General features: G+C 40.0%; 1 protein-coding gene across 28 annotated transcripts in view; it reads left to right on the top strand.

Moving 5' to 3' along the window:
* MAGI1 (membrane associated guanylate kinase, WW and PDZ domain containing 1) overlaps positions 1–13179 on the top strand; it is a 338357-nt gene that overhangs the window by 165805 nt on the left and 159373 nt on the right. For all 28 annotated transcript variants that reach the window (XM_017826868.1, XM_017826867.1, XM_017826866.1 and 25 more), the window contains exon 2: positions 2624–2740. In XM_017826868.1, coding sequence (XP_017682357.1) covers positions 2624–2740 — 117 coding nt within the window. The remainder of the gene's footprint in view (positions 1–2623; positions 2741–13179) is intronic.

The raw sequence follows: 13179 nt of genomic DNA, 5'->3' as shown, positions 1-13179 counted from the left end.
CAGGTATCATCAGTAAATTGCATATTTTCTGTGGTCAAACAAGCCCTAGCTCAGCAGAGCTTTTTTACCTCAAGATATTATTTTGCCATAAATCATTGAACCAGGGATCACACAGTATTTTGGGAGAAAGTTTACGTTATGTGATACATGCAGTTCAGTGCATTAATTTCTCCACTGGAATAAACCCTTGCATTATGTCCAAACTGTTTGTCATAGTTATCCATTTTTGCTAGGAAAAACCACCTTGTGCAAAGAAAAATATGGACTGTTTAGTTAAAAGATAAAGAACTGCTTTATTATTTTAGCAGGTGCTCTTTTTTTTGTGCCCAGTCTCCCTCTGGAGTAAAACAATGTGATATGAAATCAAACATCTGGGGTTTGGAAAGTCAGCTCTGATATTGAAAAACTGTAGCCCACAGGTCTACGAAACCCTCCAGGTGCCTCCTATGTGGGAAACCAGTTTTATGGTGTAATAACTGGAGACCTTTGGTTAGAAAATGGGTTGATAATCTGCTCTTGGAGTGAGGGATGTTGCTGGGGTCACTCAGCAAAGTGTGTTGAGCCAATTATATCTCCCTTAATTTCAGTTTTGTTGTTTGAGCCGTTTCTGTAATGAGCATCTTGGTCTTTAAAAATTTTCCTTCTGTTAATAGCTGCCTGAGCCTTCCTTTCTTCAGTAAGAGATTTAATTAAACAAAAAAGCTGTCAGGAGAACATAAATACAAATCACGTAGTTATTTTTAAAATTTGACTTAGTACTGCAGAGTACAGAGGGGTTTTTTTTGTGTTTAGTTTTGTTTCTAAACCAACATCTATGTTAAAATATTGCAGGGCTGCAGTAGGCAGGTAGGCTGATCCTGTCCATGGGCATGTCACAGTTTCCACTTGCTCATGTCACCCTTTGCCTGGTGCTGCTGCCAGCTGCCAATCCCACCGTCCAACTGCACTCCATTGCAGTATTATTATTCTTGATTTGCTCTGCAGTGATTCCTAGAGGCTCCAGCCAGGAATCTGCAACTGTGGTGCTATGTTCAGTGTCCAGAAGCACTGAGATGATCTCTCCATTACATACTCAATAATCCAAAAAAATCATAATGCAAATGATAAAAAACCACAGAAACAGCTGCAGTGGTTCAGCCTGAGGTCCATGTAGTCCAACATTTTGGCTCCAGCTGAGGCCATAATTAAGATGCCTGGCAAAGGAAAGGAAAAGAGCAAGATATTTGATATTCCCCCACTTCTTTCCCAGGTTTCTCAGCCACCAGCAATTAATTTTCAACTCAAGGGATTTCCTACACCCCCTTCTTTTCAAGGCCATGTTGGATGGGGCATTGAACAACCTGGTCTAATGGAAGGTGTCCCTGCCCATAGCAGGGGATGAGAGCAAGATGATCTTTAAGGTCCCTTCCAACCTGTTCTAAATCCATTCCAAACCATTCTATGATTCTGCAACCCCCAGTGGGTCTGTCTTTTCTATTTCCCCTTGAGTCTCCTCAATAACCTTGTTGCACTGAAAGTGCTCTCCAGTGAGATCTGCACAGCCTGTGTGAACTATGCCCTTGCTGCATGATTTTGAACTGGGCTCCCATTACCTTTCCTTGGTGTCTCCCAGTCCTTGTGTTGGGAGAGGCAGGGAGTGCCCAGTCCCCAGCTGACCTCGGGACACGTTGGAGGCCGATGTCCACAACAGGCTGCAGCATCCCAGCCCACTGTCTTGGTCCTTGTGTTGCAACTGCTCCTGGCTTTTATCATCCTGGTTTCATTTTTCGGAAGCTTTTCCAGTGCTTTTTTTCTTTTCTTTTTAGAACAGAAGAGTTTTTATCCCTGTTTTTGCTCTTCAGTCAAATTAATGTCAATGTTATTCCCTATTCCCATCTTGGAAATATTTTGAGGGGAAAGACTTCATTAAGTTTCTTCACCTTATATGTGCTGTTACAGGAAAGGATTTGATATTCAGCAACTGGCATTGATCATTAACAGCTACATTTTTTTTTTGGTTGTTTTATTTTTAACTCATTTATCTTATTCTGGCACACTTCTAAAAGTGTTCAAAACTGAATGGGGGAATAAATACATTTAAGTGAAAAGCATTGGATGCTATTTTGTTGTTTTTAAGGACTTTAGGTGCTCTTAACTCCTTCAGTCTATTCTTTCCTAACTCCTGCTGTGGACTGTAGTAGATACTAATACAAAGTATAGCACTTATTTGATTTTGTGCCATGTTCAGCTTTATTAGTACCTCCAATGGGAGCAGCTTTTGCCTTCTGTCTGTCTGCCCAGCTCACCCTCCAGTGAGTTGCAAAAGCAATACTCTACCTTTTTTATTTTTCTTTTTTCCCATCATCTGTCTTTCTCCATTTGCTCAGACAAATAAGTAATAAAAGGGAATGATGATCTGTTTAACACCACAGGAAGAAAGATGCATTATGAGACAAGAGAGACCTCTTGTTTACAGCGAGTTATTTTTGGTAATTAGCCATTTGTAGAGGAAGATGAGCCTCCGCTCGTAAAGTCAGCATGGCATAATTTAGGGGACTCTGAATGGAAATCTAACATTTGCCTCAATTGGAAATGTTAATTGTGTGCATTTAGAAATAAATAAATGGCTGTTTTTTCTTTGCAGGAAGCAGACTGAACAAAGATCTGCGACATTATCTCAACCAGAGGTTTCAGAAAGGATCGCCGGATCACGACTTGCAGCAGACTATTAGAGACAACCTTTATCGCCATGCTGTGCCTTGTAAGTAGCAAAACCTCGGCCTGGTGGACTACACATAGTTGAATTCCATCTTTGTTTTTGAGGAGCCTTTCTGTGGTGGTGTGCACGGCTCTGGGGGAGACTGTTTTCAGCTTGGGCAGACTTCCATGTGTGGCAGCAGACAGGGTTCAGGTAGGGTTGAAAAGGAAAATGACTCATCCCTGAACTCTGCTTTTTTGATTACCTTTATGGAACAGTTGATGGTTTGATGCAAGCCCTTGATGCCTGCTTTGGAGAAAATCCCTAAAAAAAAACTGCCATAAAGTGAGTGCTTGATATAGAAGCAGTCTATATTAATATCATGATGGTGAATGTTCCTTATTGGTTTGAAACCTATGAATAAAAAAAACTGCTCCTATTTTTGTTTCCTTAGCAGAACTTTATTTCTGATGCTTATTTAACTTGTAGAATTGAACAGTGTTTTATGGCTGGGTGCCACTGTAGCAGACAACTGCCACTGTTGGAAGGTTGTCGTGGATTCACATAGGAGATAAGCAGCAAAAGTTAGTAAAGCTGAGAAAAAAATGCTCACTTTCACTCAAAAAAAAACCCAAGCAGGAGAAAACCTGAGAAGTCTAGAGTGTGGTAATCTTTAGAAGGTCAGAATCGTTACTCAAAATGAGACTGTCCTTGGCATTTTGGGAAGACATACAAAGTGTGGAGAGTGATCCTACTTTGTTTCACCTCTGTTTGACATTCTTCAGCTGCCAGGGGACACTATTGTAAAGAAAAGGTTTTTCTGCTTAGCCTGGATGAGCTGTGGGAATAATGGCATGCCTTTCAGATCAGAATGGGATAAGAACTAGTAAACATCTTAGTTACGAGATACTGAAATGAACAGCAAAATATTTTGAAGTTTTCTCTCTCAGTGTGAATCGGAGATTGTTTATCCTGGTAGATAAATAAATACTGAATAATTATGTTGCAACTCAAAAATAAGTATTTGCCAACAAAAATCACATAATGGTGCACAAAATAATCACCATTTTCAGTCTGAGTGCTGCATGAAGAAGAGCTGTGTAAGACCACAGTTAGAATTGGGTGGTAACACTGATAAATGTTGATTCTTCAAATGGCAGATGCTGTTATAACACCATTGAGTTTATTCTCATTTTATCAGTGAAAAGCGTGAAACAAATTCAGTTTAAAGTGCTGTGCACGGACATAAAGAATAAATATGAATTATTATTTCCTATTGAACACTTCCATTTTCCATTTTGTCAACGTGAAATATGATTATTTTTCAATCACCTAACTTGCCAGGCTGCAGATTTTTAAAGCACAGTGCAAAAAGTGCCGTCCAGGAGAGCACATGCAGTATTAGGCTTGGGAGATGCAATGTTGTGATACTAATGTCCTTCTGCCTATGTGTTATATTTCATTTCCTAAAACAGCAAATAAAGCAAATGAGTGTAAGTTCTGGGGAAGCATTTTACACGTTACCAAGGTTACATTTTTGAAATGCTTTCCATTGATTCTTTTATTTGATTTATTGAACTTGATGGTGAGTTAAACTGCTTGGACTTGCTGAAGACTTTTGATTTAAAATTAAGAGCAGTGAAAGTGATTCNCTGGGGGAGACATGGGTTGTTGTTGTATTAATAGGAACATCAGTATTTATGTTCCACTTATGAAACAAGGGGAATATATGAGCATGGTGTTAGTTATTGTGTGTCTTCATACTTGTCAGGCAGGTAGCATTTAATTTTTTCTTCATGTACTGTGGGAAGGGCATTAGAAGTATTTAAGAATTATGCTAATATTCATATGTGACTTTGAATGAGACTGACCCACGGACGGTGGGTGGGGATGCTTTACAAGTCTGGAGATTAATCTGGCTGTACGCTCATATTTTTATTCCTTGCTACATGTGACCAGTAAATCCAGAGCCCTGGACCAATCTCTAGTGCTAATGGATTATGAAGCCTTGTATTTTGAAAATGGAATTCCCTGCTGATTATGTGGTAAACACAAACAAGAATACAAGGTCACTTGGACTGAGCATGCTTGGCCAGACAGCTGCTTTTTATTGCACTAATATAAGGGCTAAATGAAGTGATAAGTAGTAAATGAAAAATGGAGAAAGGTGAAATTAACCAGTTCTTCCCTAGAAATTCTGGTAAGAATACCCTGGGATTCAGCTCTGACTGGTTTGGTATAGGTGGTGAGAAAACCCAGAGGGCTTCCGTTTCTCACACAGACACTGGTCGTGTGCTTGGCTGACTTGGGGACTGAGTGAAGGCACAGCTGTAGCTTTTGTAGAAGACAGAGGTCAAGCAGAGGGGAGGAAAGATGCAGCAAGTTTGACTCGACCTCGTTATTTCATATGACAATAACAGACTCTTAAGCATAATTTAGATTTTTTCTTTAGGAGAGTTGGTTAAGAGTTCGATTTATTTTCTGGTGAACCATTGAGGGATGATGTCATGTCCCAAAGGCAATGTGAGCATTGCCTATAGGGGTGACACGGGATGGTTTTCTGAGAGGATTTGATCTCTAAATGTGGTATAACTATCATAAAGAAATGAGACATTGAAATGGACCCAAAGGTGACGTATTATTGAAATAAATAGATGAACCACACACATATTTTTGCAAAGCAAAGTCTTCCCCTGCTCCTCAGTGCCATCTGCCCCTCTGGCACTTCCTCTGAGTCCTCAGCTCCCAGCTCCCCACTGAGTTGATTCTTTTCTGCCACGTTCTGTAGTAAACAACAGCTGTGACAAGATTCCAGGTGGCCTCCAAGTTTGGTTGTTGTGAGTCGCAAGTGCTCTGCTGTTACTATCACATCAAACCCACGGGTTTATTTACAGACCCAAAGCATTCTCCTCTGAATTCACAACTTGAGCATCATAAGCTAGGACCAAGACAGAGTAAGGAAGAGGCAGGACACCTCATTTATGTACTTGGATGGTGCATAAGGGGTTATAATGCCATGCTATGGGCAAATCTTTGAAGGAGTTAGTGTAGTTCAGCCACTGAACTAGCTTTTATTTCAGCTGAACCACCACTGTGTGTTATTTCCTTGACTTTCTTCCTCAGGCTCTCATTTCACTGTAAAATTCACATGCTGGGTCAGAGACTTTAGTTTAGAATATTTGTGTCTTTTGCTTAAGAAAAATCAGAATTTTAAAACTTGAGCAAAGTTTTTCTCATATATATTTAGACGAATTACTGTTTGCATTCGTGGCATGTAGGATCCTGTGTCAAAACTATAAAAAAAACCTTAAATACATCATCCAGATCAGCAAATTGTTGATCCAATCTCTAGCTACCCCTTTGCCCTGTTTTGTTGAAGCACCACATTTTTCTTTTGTTTTGATGTGCCTGATGAAAATGACTAAAGTAATGCTCTGTTTGTGGGATAGTTAATGGCTCCATTGAGCCTGGAGTATACTGTGAGTTGGCAACAATTCCATGATTACCCCTTGGCCATGACTGTACCAGAAGTGCTTTGACTGATGCAAAGACTTGGCCTACACCTCATTTCTGGTGTGAATTTCACTTATTCTAGCTCAACTTTGCCAGCCCAAACACTGAGGAGCAAAAGGGCAGGTTTATCAACTGTGTGAGGCATCTTGCTGGGGTGCATCTGAGTCCACCTGTGCTAACAGAAGTTGGTATGACTTGCATCACACCTGATTTGGGGGAGGCTGAGAGCTGGTGATGTGGAGTGTGTTGACATCCTGGCTTTAGGTTTCAGAGAGCGTTTCTAGGAGCAGAGCTTCCCCAAACAGGATTGTTGTATGTGAAGATTTGCCTAGTGGAAAATGTGATTGATTAGTTGGAAGTACATGTGAGAGTATGTCCATTTAATAGGTGTTTCCATGTAGTCCTACTTTATGATATCTGTGCAATAGTGTTAATTAAGGAAGATATGTGATAGCAACTCACTTTAAGGTACTAATGCAGCAGTGTGTCTAAACCACTGTTCACAGGAGGCTGAACAGACAGGATTATCTTCCTCTTTTTGAAATGATGGTAGAGGGCATCTGTTTAACATAAACAAGCAGTACTGGCCATTTGTCCTAGTTGCTTATTCTCAACAAGCTGACAGCAGTTTTCTTCTCAGAGTGCATCAACAAGAATCAGAGAGATGATATTATTTCCATAAAGCTTAACTCAGCATGTTGGGGGTTTTTTTTCCACTTACTTGATTCTTCACTTGTTTCAGTCCTGTCTGACATGCAGAGGCAGCTGTGATGGGTCTTGTATCTGTCTTTATTTGCCAAAGTAAAGGAGCAGACATGACTGAAATAACAGCTCATTGGTCCCCTCCCTATTCATGTGTATTCTGTATTTACCTTATTTCAGTAGTGTACCATTCCTTTCTTTGCCAGACCTTCAGAAACAAAACTCTGGAAGGTGCAAGGTCTTTTTGATGGCAGATGAAATGGGGACAGCGCTGTGGCTACCACAGTTAAGTCTTAGATGTCACACTAGATACTATATGGCATTCTTTTCTTGTTTTTCCCCTCTTCTTCGTAAAATTGGCTTTTAAACCTTCAGGAGGTCGTCATTCAACAGTTGATTCGCTTTCCCAAAACAAGTACATGCCCTGGGATTAATTGGCTGGAGATGTGAACATTAGAGATTTACCACTTTGATTTCTGCTGTCTGTTTTCTCACCTTCCCAGAGTTTGATCTGTTCCTCTGTCTTCAATTACAGAACAGTAGCTCCAACTGTTGTGGTTAGTCTTATAGGAGAGTGTGGAGGAAAATGGAAAGAAATGGATAAAAATCAATAGTGTAAGTGTCGAGTGATCTGTGAGGAGGCTTAGAAAAAGCCAGCGACACCCAAGCACCTGGCTGGCCTGAGCTCTCTCACATTTCAGTGGGAAATTTGAGAGCAAGTTTCTTTATTCCAAGTGATCTGCTGGTGCAAAGGAAAGGTCTCCTTTCTAAGGAAAACAAATAATATTGAACAAGGAAACTTCACAGTATCGATAGGACAAACTTCAGTAAGTGAGTGTAGAAGAGCACATTGAAGCTTATGATCTGAATTAATGGTTTTCATGGATAATTGAACTTCCAAAAGGTAGTTGTGTTGCTCCAGGAGTCCGATTACTGCTACACATGTAACCACCATCATCTGCAGGTAATGGAGGACTAGGGAGGCTAAATGGGCTGGAGTGTGATGAAACTGCTGTCAAACACGCAGACTTAGGTGATTTCCCAGGATAGTTTTTAAAGTCCTGTAGCTCTGGGTGCCCTGTAAGTGTTTCTGAACTTCAGAAAGAATTGATAGAAGAGATATACAGAGCAGCTTACAAAAGGTTCTTTTCTCTGGAATATTGGGTATAAAAGTATATCAATATACTGGGAAAAATTGCTGAAGTGAAGCATAAAGACCTTTATGTTAAAAATGAATGTGTTTTTACATGTGAGGATGTTTGAGTCACAATTTCAAAGGTATTTTTAGTTACTAATTTTTATTAAGGATAAACAGAATCCCTGACAGTGCACATTAGTTTTCTTCCCAGGCAATAAATCATCAGTTTATGTACACAAATGTTCTTTGAATTCTCAAAAGCTTTCCAGACCTGCAGCTGTATTTATTATCCAAGTACCTTTTGTTGCAGTTCCCTTCCTAGAGGTGTAATTCTGCTTTTGTAATGAGAAATAGTTGCAGTTCCATGAAATATTCATTTGAAAGCCCGCACTGATAAGGTGAGGAACAGCAGACTCTTTTCTAACACAAAAAATAATTAATTGTTTTACAAGATTCATGTTAGGAAAAAAATTTTAAATATTTTTCAAATAGTAGCCTCATCACTGGGACACAACATATGGGTACCAGCAGTATGTAAAGATATTACTTTTTCTCAAGAACATTTGCTTGTGAGTTAATCCAACTCTGTAGAATAAGAGGTATATTTTCCATGCCAGCTATGTACACACATTTACCTTTTCCTGTATGTTCAGCAGGGACTGTGTCCTGAGTACAACCAGTGGCTTTAGAAAACCCTTTTTGCTGTGTTCCAGGGAGTGCCGAATTGCAGCACTGTCTCCTGCAGTTTTCAAGGTTATAATTCTTTCACATACTAGTGAACCAGATGTGTTTTCACTTTTAAAAGAGAGAAAAATACCCTGTTTTGAGCAACAGGTCCAGTATGTCTATAGTTTAGTTCCTTTCTATAGACAATCATTTTTGTTTAATCTGGGAGACTTCAGACCTTTTTTCCATCTGGTCTGTCCTTTCAGATCAATAGCACATTTTGTGCCAGTGGAACTATTGTTTGGGGGTGGGTTTGTTTATTTGTTTTGTTTTTTTTTTTTTTAATTTGGAAATAAAAGCACTTATGATAGCAAATATTGCTCCATCTGCTTATCCATTTGTGAGGAATAGCTTTTCTGAATTTCACTCTGCACCCAGTTGAAATTACATGAGGCACCAGAGAACAGTACAAAGCAGAGGAGCTCAGCCTTATAGGCTCTCCCATGCCACTTGCCAAAGGAGATTTGGGTAAGAAGTGTGGGAAGAGATTACAGGGCTAGTTTTCTTTGTTTGTTTTGTTAGTCCCTAGTGTACTTAATTTTGCATTTTTTTCTCACCGCAGTTGCTTTGTACTATGGCAAAGCATCTGTGAGTGAATATTTAGGTAGCTCAAACAATGTGCATATGTTTTAAAACATAAAGGTTTCTAAGGTGAGAATCTCTGAGAAAGCAGGGAATAAATCAGATCTGAGAGCAGATACTGCTGTTTGGAGGTTGAGGGGTGGAGATGAATTACCCCAAATTATTTACTTCAAAATTAGCTCTGTCCTGCCATAGTTTTTCATATGGTGTCCCAGGGTCCTGATTAGATCATTTGTGATGGCTGCAGTGCCACAGCTTTTGATTTCTAAGCAGTTTGATTTCTTTTCAACTACCACCATGCATCTGTTCAAGCTTTACAGGGTATTGATTATGCTACAAGGCAAGAGAACGTGCGTTTCAAGCCAAAGGAAGGGTTTAAAATGAGAAAAAATGAAATGTGTAGCTGTGTTTTAAGCTGCTTTTCCACTCACATTTACGTTTTGGGCCTCACATTTTGTATTTCATGATTAACTCCCTCTAGAAAGCACCCATCACTGTATAAGTATGTTTGTGCTTGGATGTGTTGGTGGTTCCACGGTTACAAGTCTTGTGCTTCTTTCGTTGAAGATGTCAGTATTTAAAAAGGAACACCTGTAAATCTCATTGATATTGATATTATTCTAGTCCAGTGTGTGATACCTGCAGTGTAGCGTGGGCAAAACCAGTGGGACTGCAGAGGAGGAAATGCCTGTGTGATTCCCAGTCACACACACTGCTACCGTGACAGTCTCAGAGCCCAGGGGGGCAGTGGCAGATGCAAGCTCCTGATGCTTTGATGGGGGTGCAGAGTTGTCACATTTCATCTTCAAACAATTATCTTTTTTTTTTTTTTTTTTTGACAGTACCATACTTCTTCACATAAAGCATGCTGTATTTTTCCTCTAAATCCTTTTTGTCTCTATTTCAGCAGAGAGGCGATTAGCCGTGTAATCATTTATAAAGCTGTTTAGATTCTGCTAGCTGGTTTTCTTTGGGGAGAGTCATATCCAGTACCTTTACTGGGAATAACTCTGTAAATTAATCTTCATTGATTTCCTTCCCCCCCCGCCATAAATGAATAAGAAGGTAAAAAAAAGTAGAACAAATCTCTCTAGTTCTGCCTCTATTGAAGGAAAAATAAATCTTTCTTATTAGTCCTAACAGTCTAGATGTATCCTTTTTTTATAATGTCTTCTTGAATAATTAGTGCTTTGAGTTATGAAATCAAGATTCCTGGGTCATTGCCAGAACAGATTTGTTTAAGGGGGACACCAGTTCTTTGAATTCCTTTTAAAGGGCTTTGTAATGTCCCAGACTGCTCTTAATTAGTGATTTAAGAGGAAATACATCTGTTTGACTGAGGATTGTGAAAATTATTATTTGAATGGAAATGTTTAATAAATGGCTCTTTGAAAGGCTAATGTATCTTCAAAATGAGACGTGTATCACGGAGTGATCGGGTGGATAGTTCTGCTGCAGTTCTACTTGCAGGGTCTTTTTGGAGCTGAAGATGGAGAGAAACATCAAAGACCTTTGGAAGCATCATCTGCTGTTGAATTACATTTCATACTTCATCATTCATTCACTACCTGCACTTTTTCTTTGAACTTTGGGTTTAACACTTCATTTACCAGGGGGAAAAGCTGTAAACAAATGTTGATGTTGGTAAAAGGAGGCCTTTAGGAAGAAGCAGCACAGCTAATTATAAACATTGATGATACATCATTTATATCTCAGACCATCATGGCAACTCAAATACCAAAATTTAAAGCTACTTAATGGGAGATTTGTCATATGCTAAAAATGTGCAGGTAATCTTTGCTGTACTGGGGATTTGTGCTGGCAAACCTCAGAACTGAGGGCCTGGAGCAGGTGCTGCGGGAAGAAGGAACTCCAAATTAAGAAGCTGCTGCTTTTAGCAAACTCTTCCTTGAATACATGAGGAGATGGCTATTAATAAACACAGCATTACCACCTCCTGGTGTTCACAGGTCTTGAGTTAGCAATCAAAACCTTGAAACTGGATATTTTGATTCTTTTCATTTACCTATTAGTTTCTGAGCCTTTACTGCCATCTTTGTTCATGTTTTCTAGGGGGAGTTTTTGGTATTTTGTTTTGTTCAGAGGGGAATAGCACATGAGAGCTGAAAATGTGCTTGAATAGTGAGGGTTTTAGCAGTTCTCTTAAATCAGGGTGTGTAAGGTTTTGAGAAGAGGTTGCAAGATGTGCAAGAGAGTCAGGGAAAACCTGGGAGGACACTATATGGCAGTGCAGAAGTAGGAAGGCTGGACTCAACAGTGGGGCAGAGCTGGACCCAGTTCTTTCAAGAATGTAAATACTCCATTGTGTTCATAAATATCTCTCCCATTTTTGCATTCCCATAATTTTGAAGATATATTTTGCTATCTCAGCCTTTTGCAGTCCTCTGCAACACCCTGTTCTCTGGAAGGGAACAGCTGATGAGGTGCAATAGTGCTGCTCCTGTGTAACTAACCACATTGGAGAATCACATTGACAGACATTCTGTAAATTGCCCACATTATAGAACATTGATGATACCATTAAAGTGGTAAATTTAATATTATGGTACTATTAGATTTCTCCCTCATTAACTCTGATCTGATAAACAACCTCCGGCATATTTTGAAGGTAATAATCACCTTACAATCACTACTGCTCCTCTCTATCTGGCATTTGAAGCTCCTATAGATTTATGGTTCTTCTGTCATCTGATCTGTACTTACTCCTTTATTTCTTCTTTGAACTTGTGCTTACAAGCACACCCTTTCCTAGAGGGCTCTGGGCATGCAATTATCACTTAACAGCCAGAATAAAGTCATCCTAAATTCCATTCCTGAGATTTTGGACAAAATGGGCTTTAAAGAATAAAATTAACCCACTGTTGAGACAAGCACGATGCAGACCTGAAGAGGCGTTTTAGGACTGGGCAATTCCTAAGGGTTGGCACAGGGAAATGTTGGCAGCAGTGCTTGTGTTCTTGGCTTTAGCAAACAGGTATCAGAGCAACCTCTACAAACTCTTGCTGGACTTGCAGGTGGTGAAGAGGGGACCGAGGGGATGCTGTGGCAGGGGCTGTGATGGGTGCTGGGCGGAGCAGCCCTGCTGCAGTGTGCCTGGGAGCTGGAAACACTGAAGAAGCCTTTCTTTGTGCTGTCTTGTCCAGCAGAGGCAACTTCCACTCCCAGTCACTCAAGCAACAAAACCATGAGCTGCAGCTTAACCAAGTAACCTTAGCTCCTCTGGACTGGCAGGAGGCTTCTGCAGAGGTATCACTTGCCTCCTTGTTTTCCTAAGTGAGTCATGGTTTAATTAGAGCGCTGTCTCGAGGAGGAGGTGGTTGTTATACATCACCTATCACAATGTAAAAGTGGAAAGCGACGCTGAAACGCTGACCCTTAATCTGAAGTGCACCATCTGTGTTTTATTTCCACATCTTGCTGAGTTTACAGTTATTTGAATTCACAGTTTGTTCCCCATTTGCTGTTCCCACATGGTAAGTGAATTGGATCCAAAATGTACTGATGAAAGAATGAGAAGTCTGTTGGAGAAGTTTGTTTCTACCTACAAGAGTGCTCTATCTCACACTTTTTCCACTCTGTGAGCTAAATCCCAGCTGTAAAATCTTGTCTCAAGATGGTCTTCTTTCATGGTGGGAAGTTGGGGTTACGGTAAGGACAAAGACTCCTTTCCCCTGAAGTGATTTATGGTTTGCCTTTGACTTTCAGCTCTAGAAAAGGTAGAGTTCATACATCTAACAAAGTATTTCCTTTGCTGTTTCTGTAAATTTGTGTGGATACTTGTGGTGGTGCTTGAATTTGGAGCACTACTCTTATTTAGTAT

The sequence above is a fragment of the Lepidothrix coronata genome, unplaced genomic scaffold (genome assembly GCF_001604755.1).
Source record: "Lepidothrix coronata isolate B3197 unplaced genomic scaffold, Lepidothrix_coronata-1.0 Scaffold131, whole genome shotgun sequence".
Taxonomy (NCBI): Eukaryota; Metazoa; Chordata; class Aves; order Passeriformes; family Pipridae; genus Lepidothrix; species Lepidothrix coronata.
This window is presented reverse-complemented; position numbering and strand designations above follow the sequence as displayed.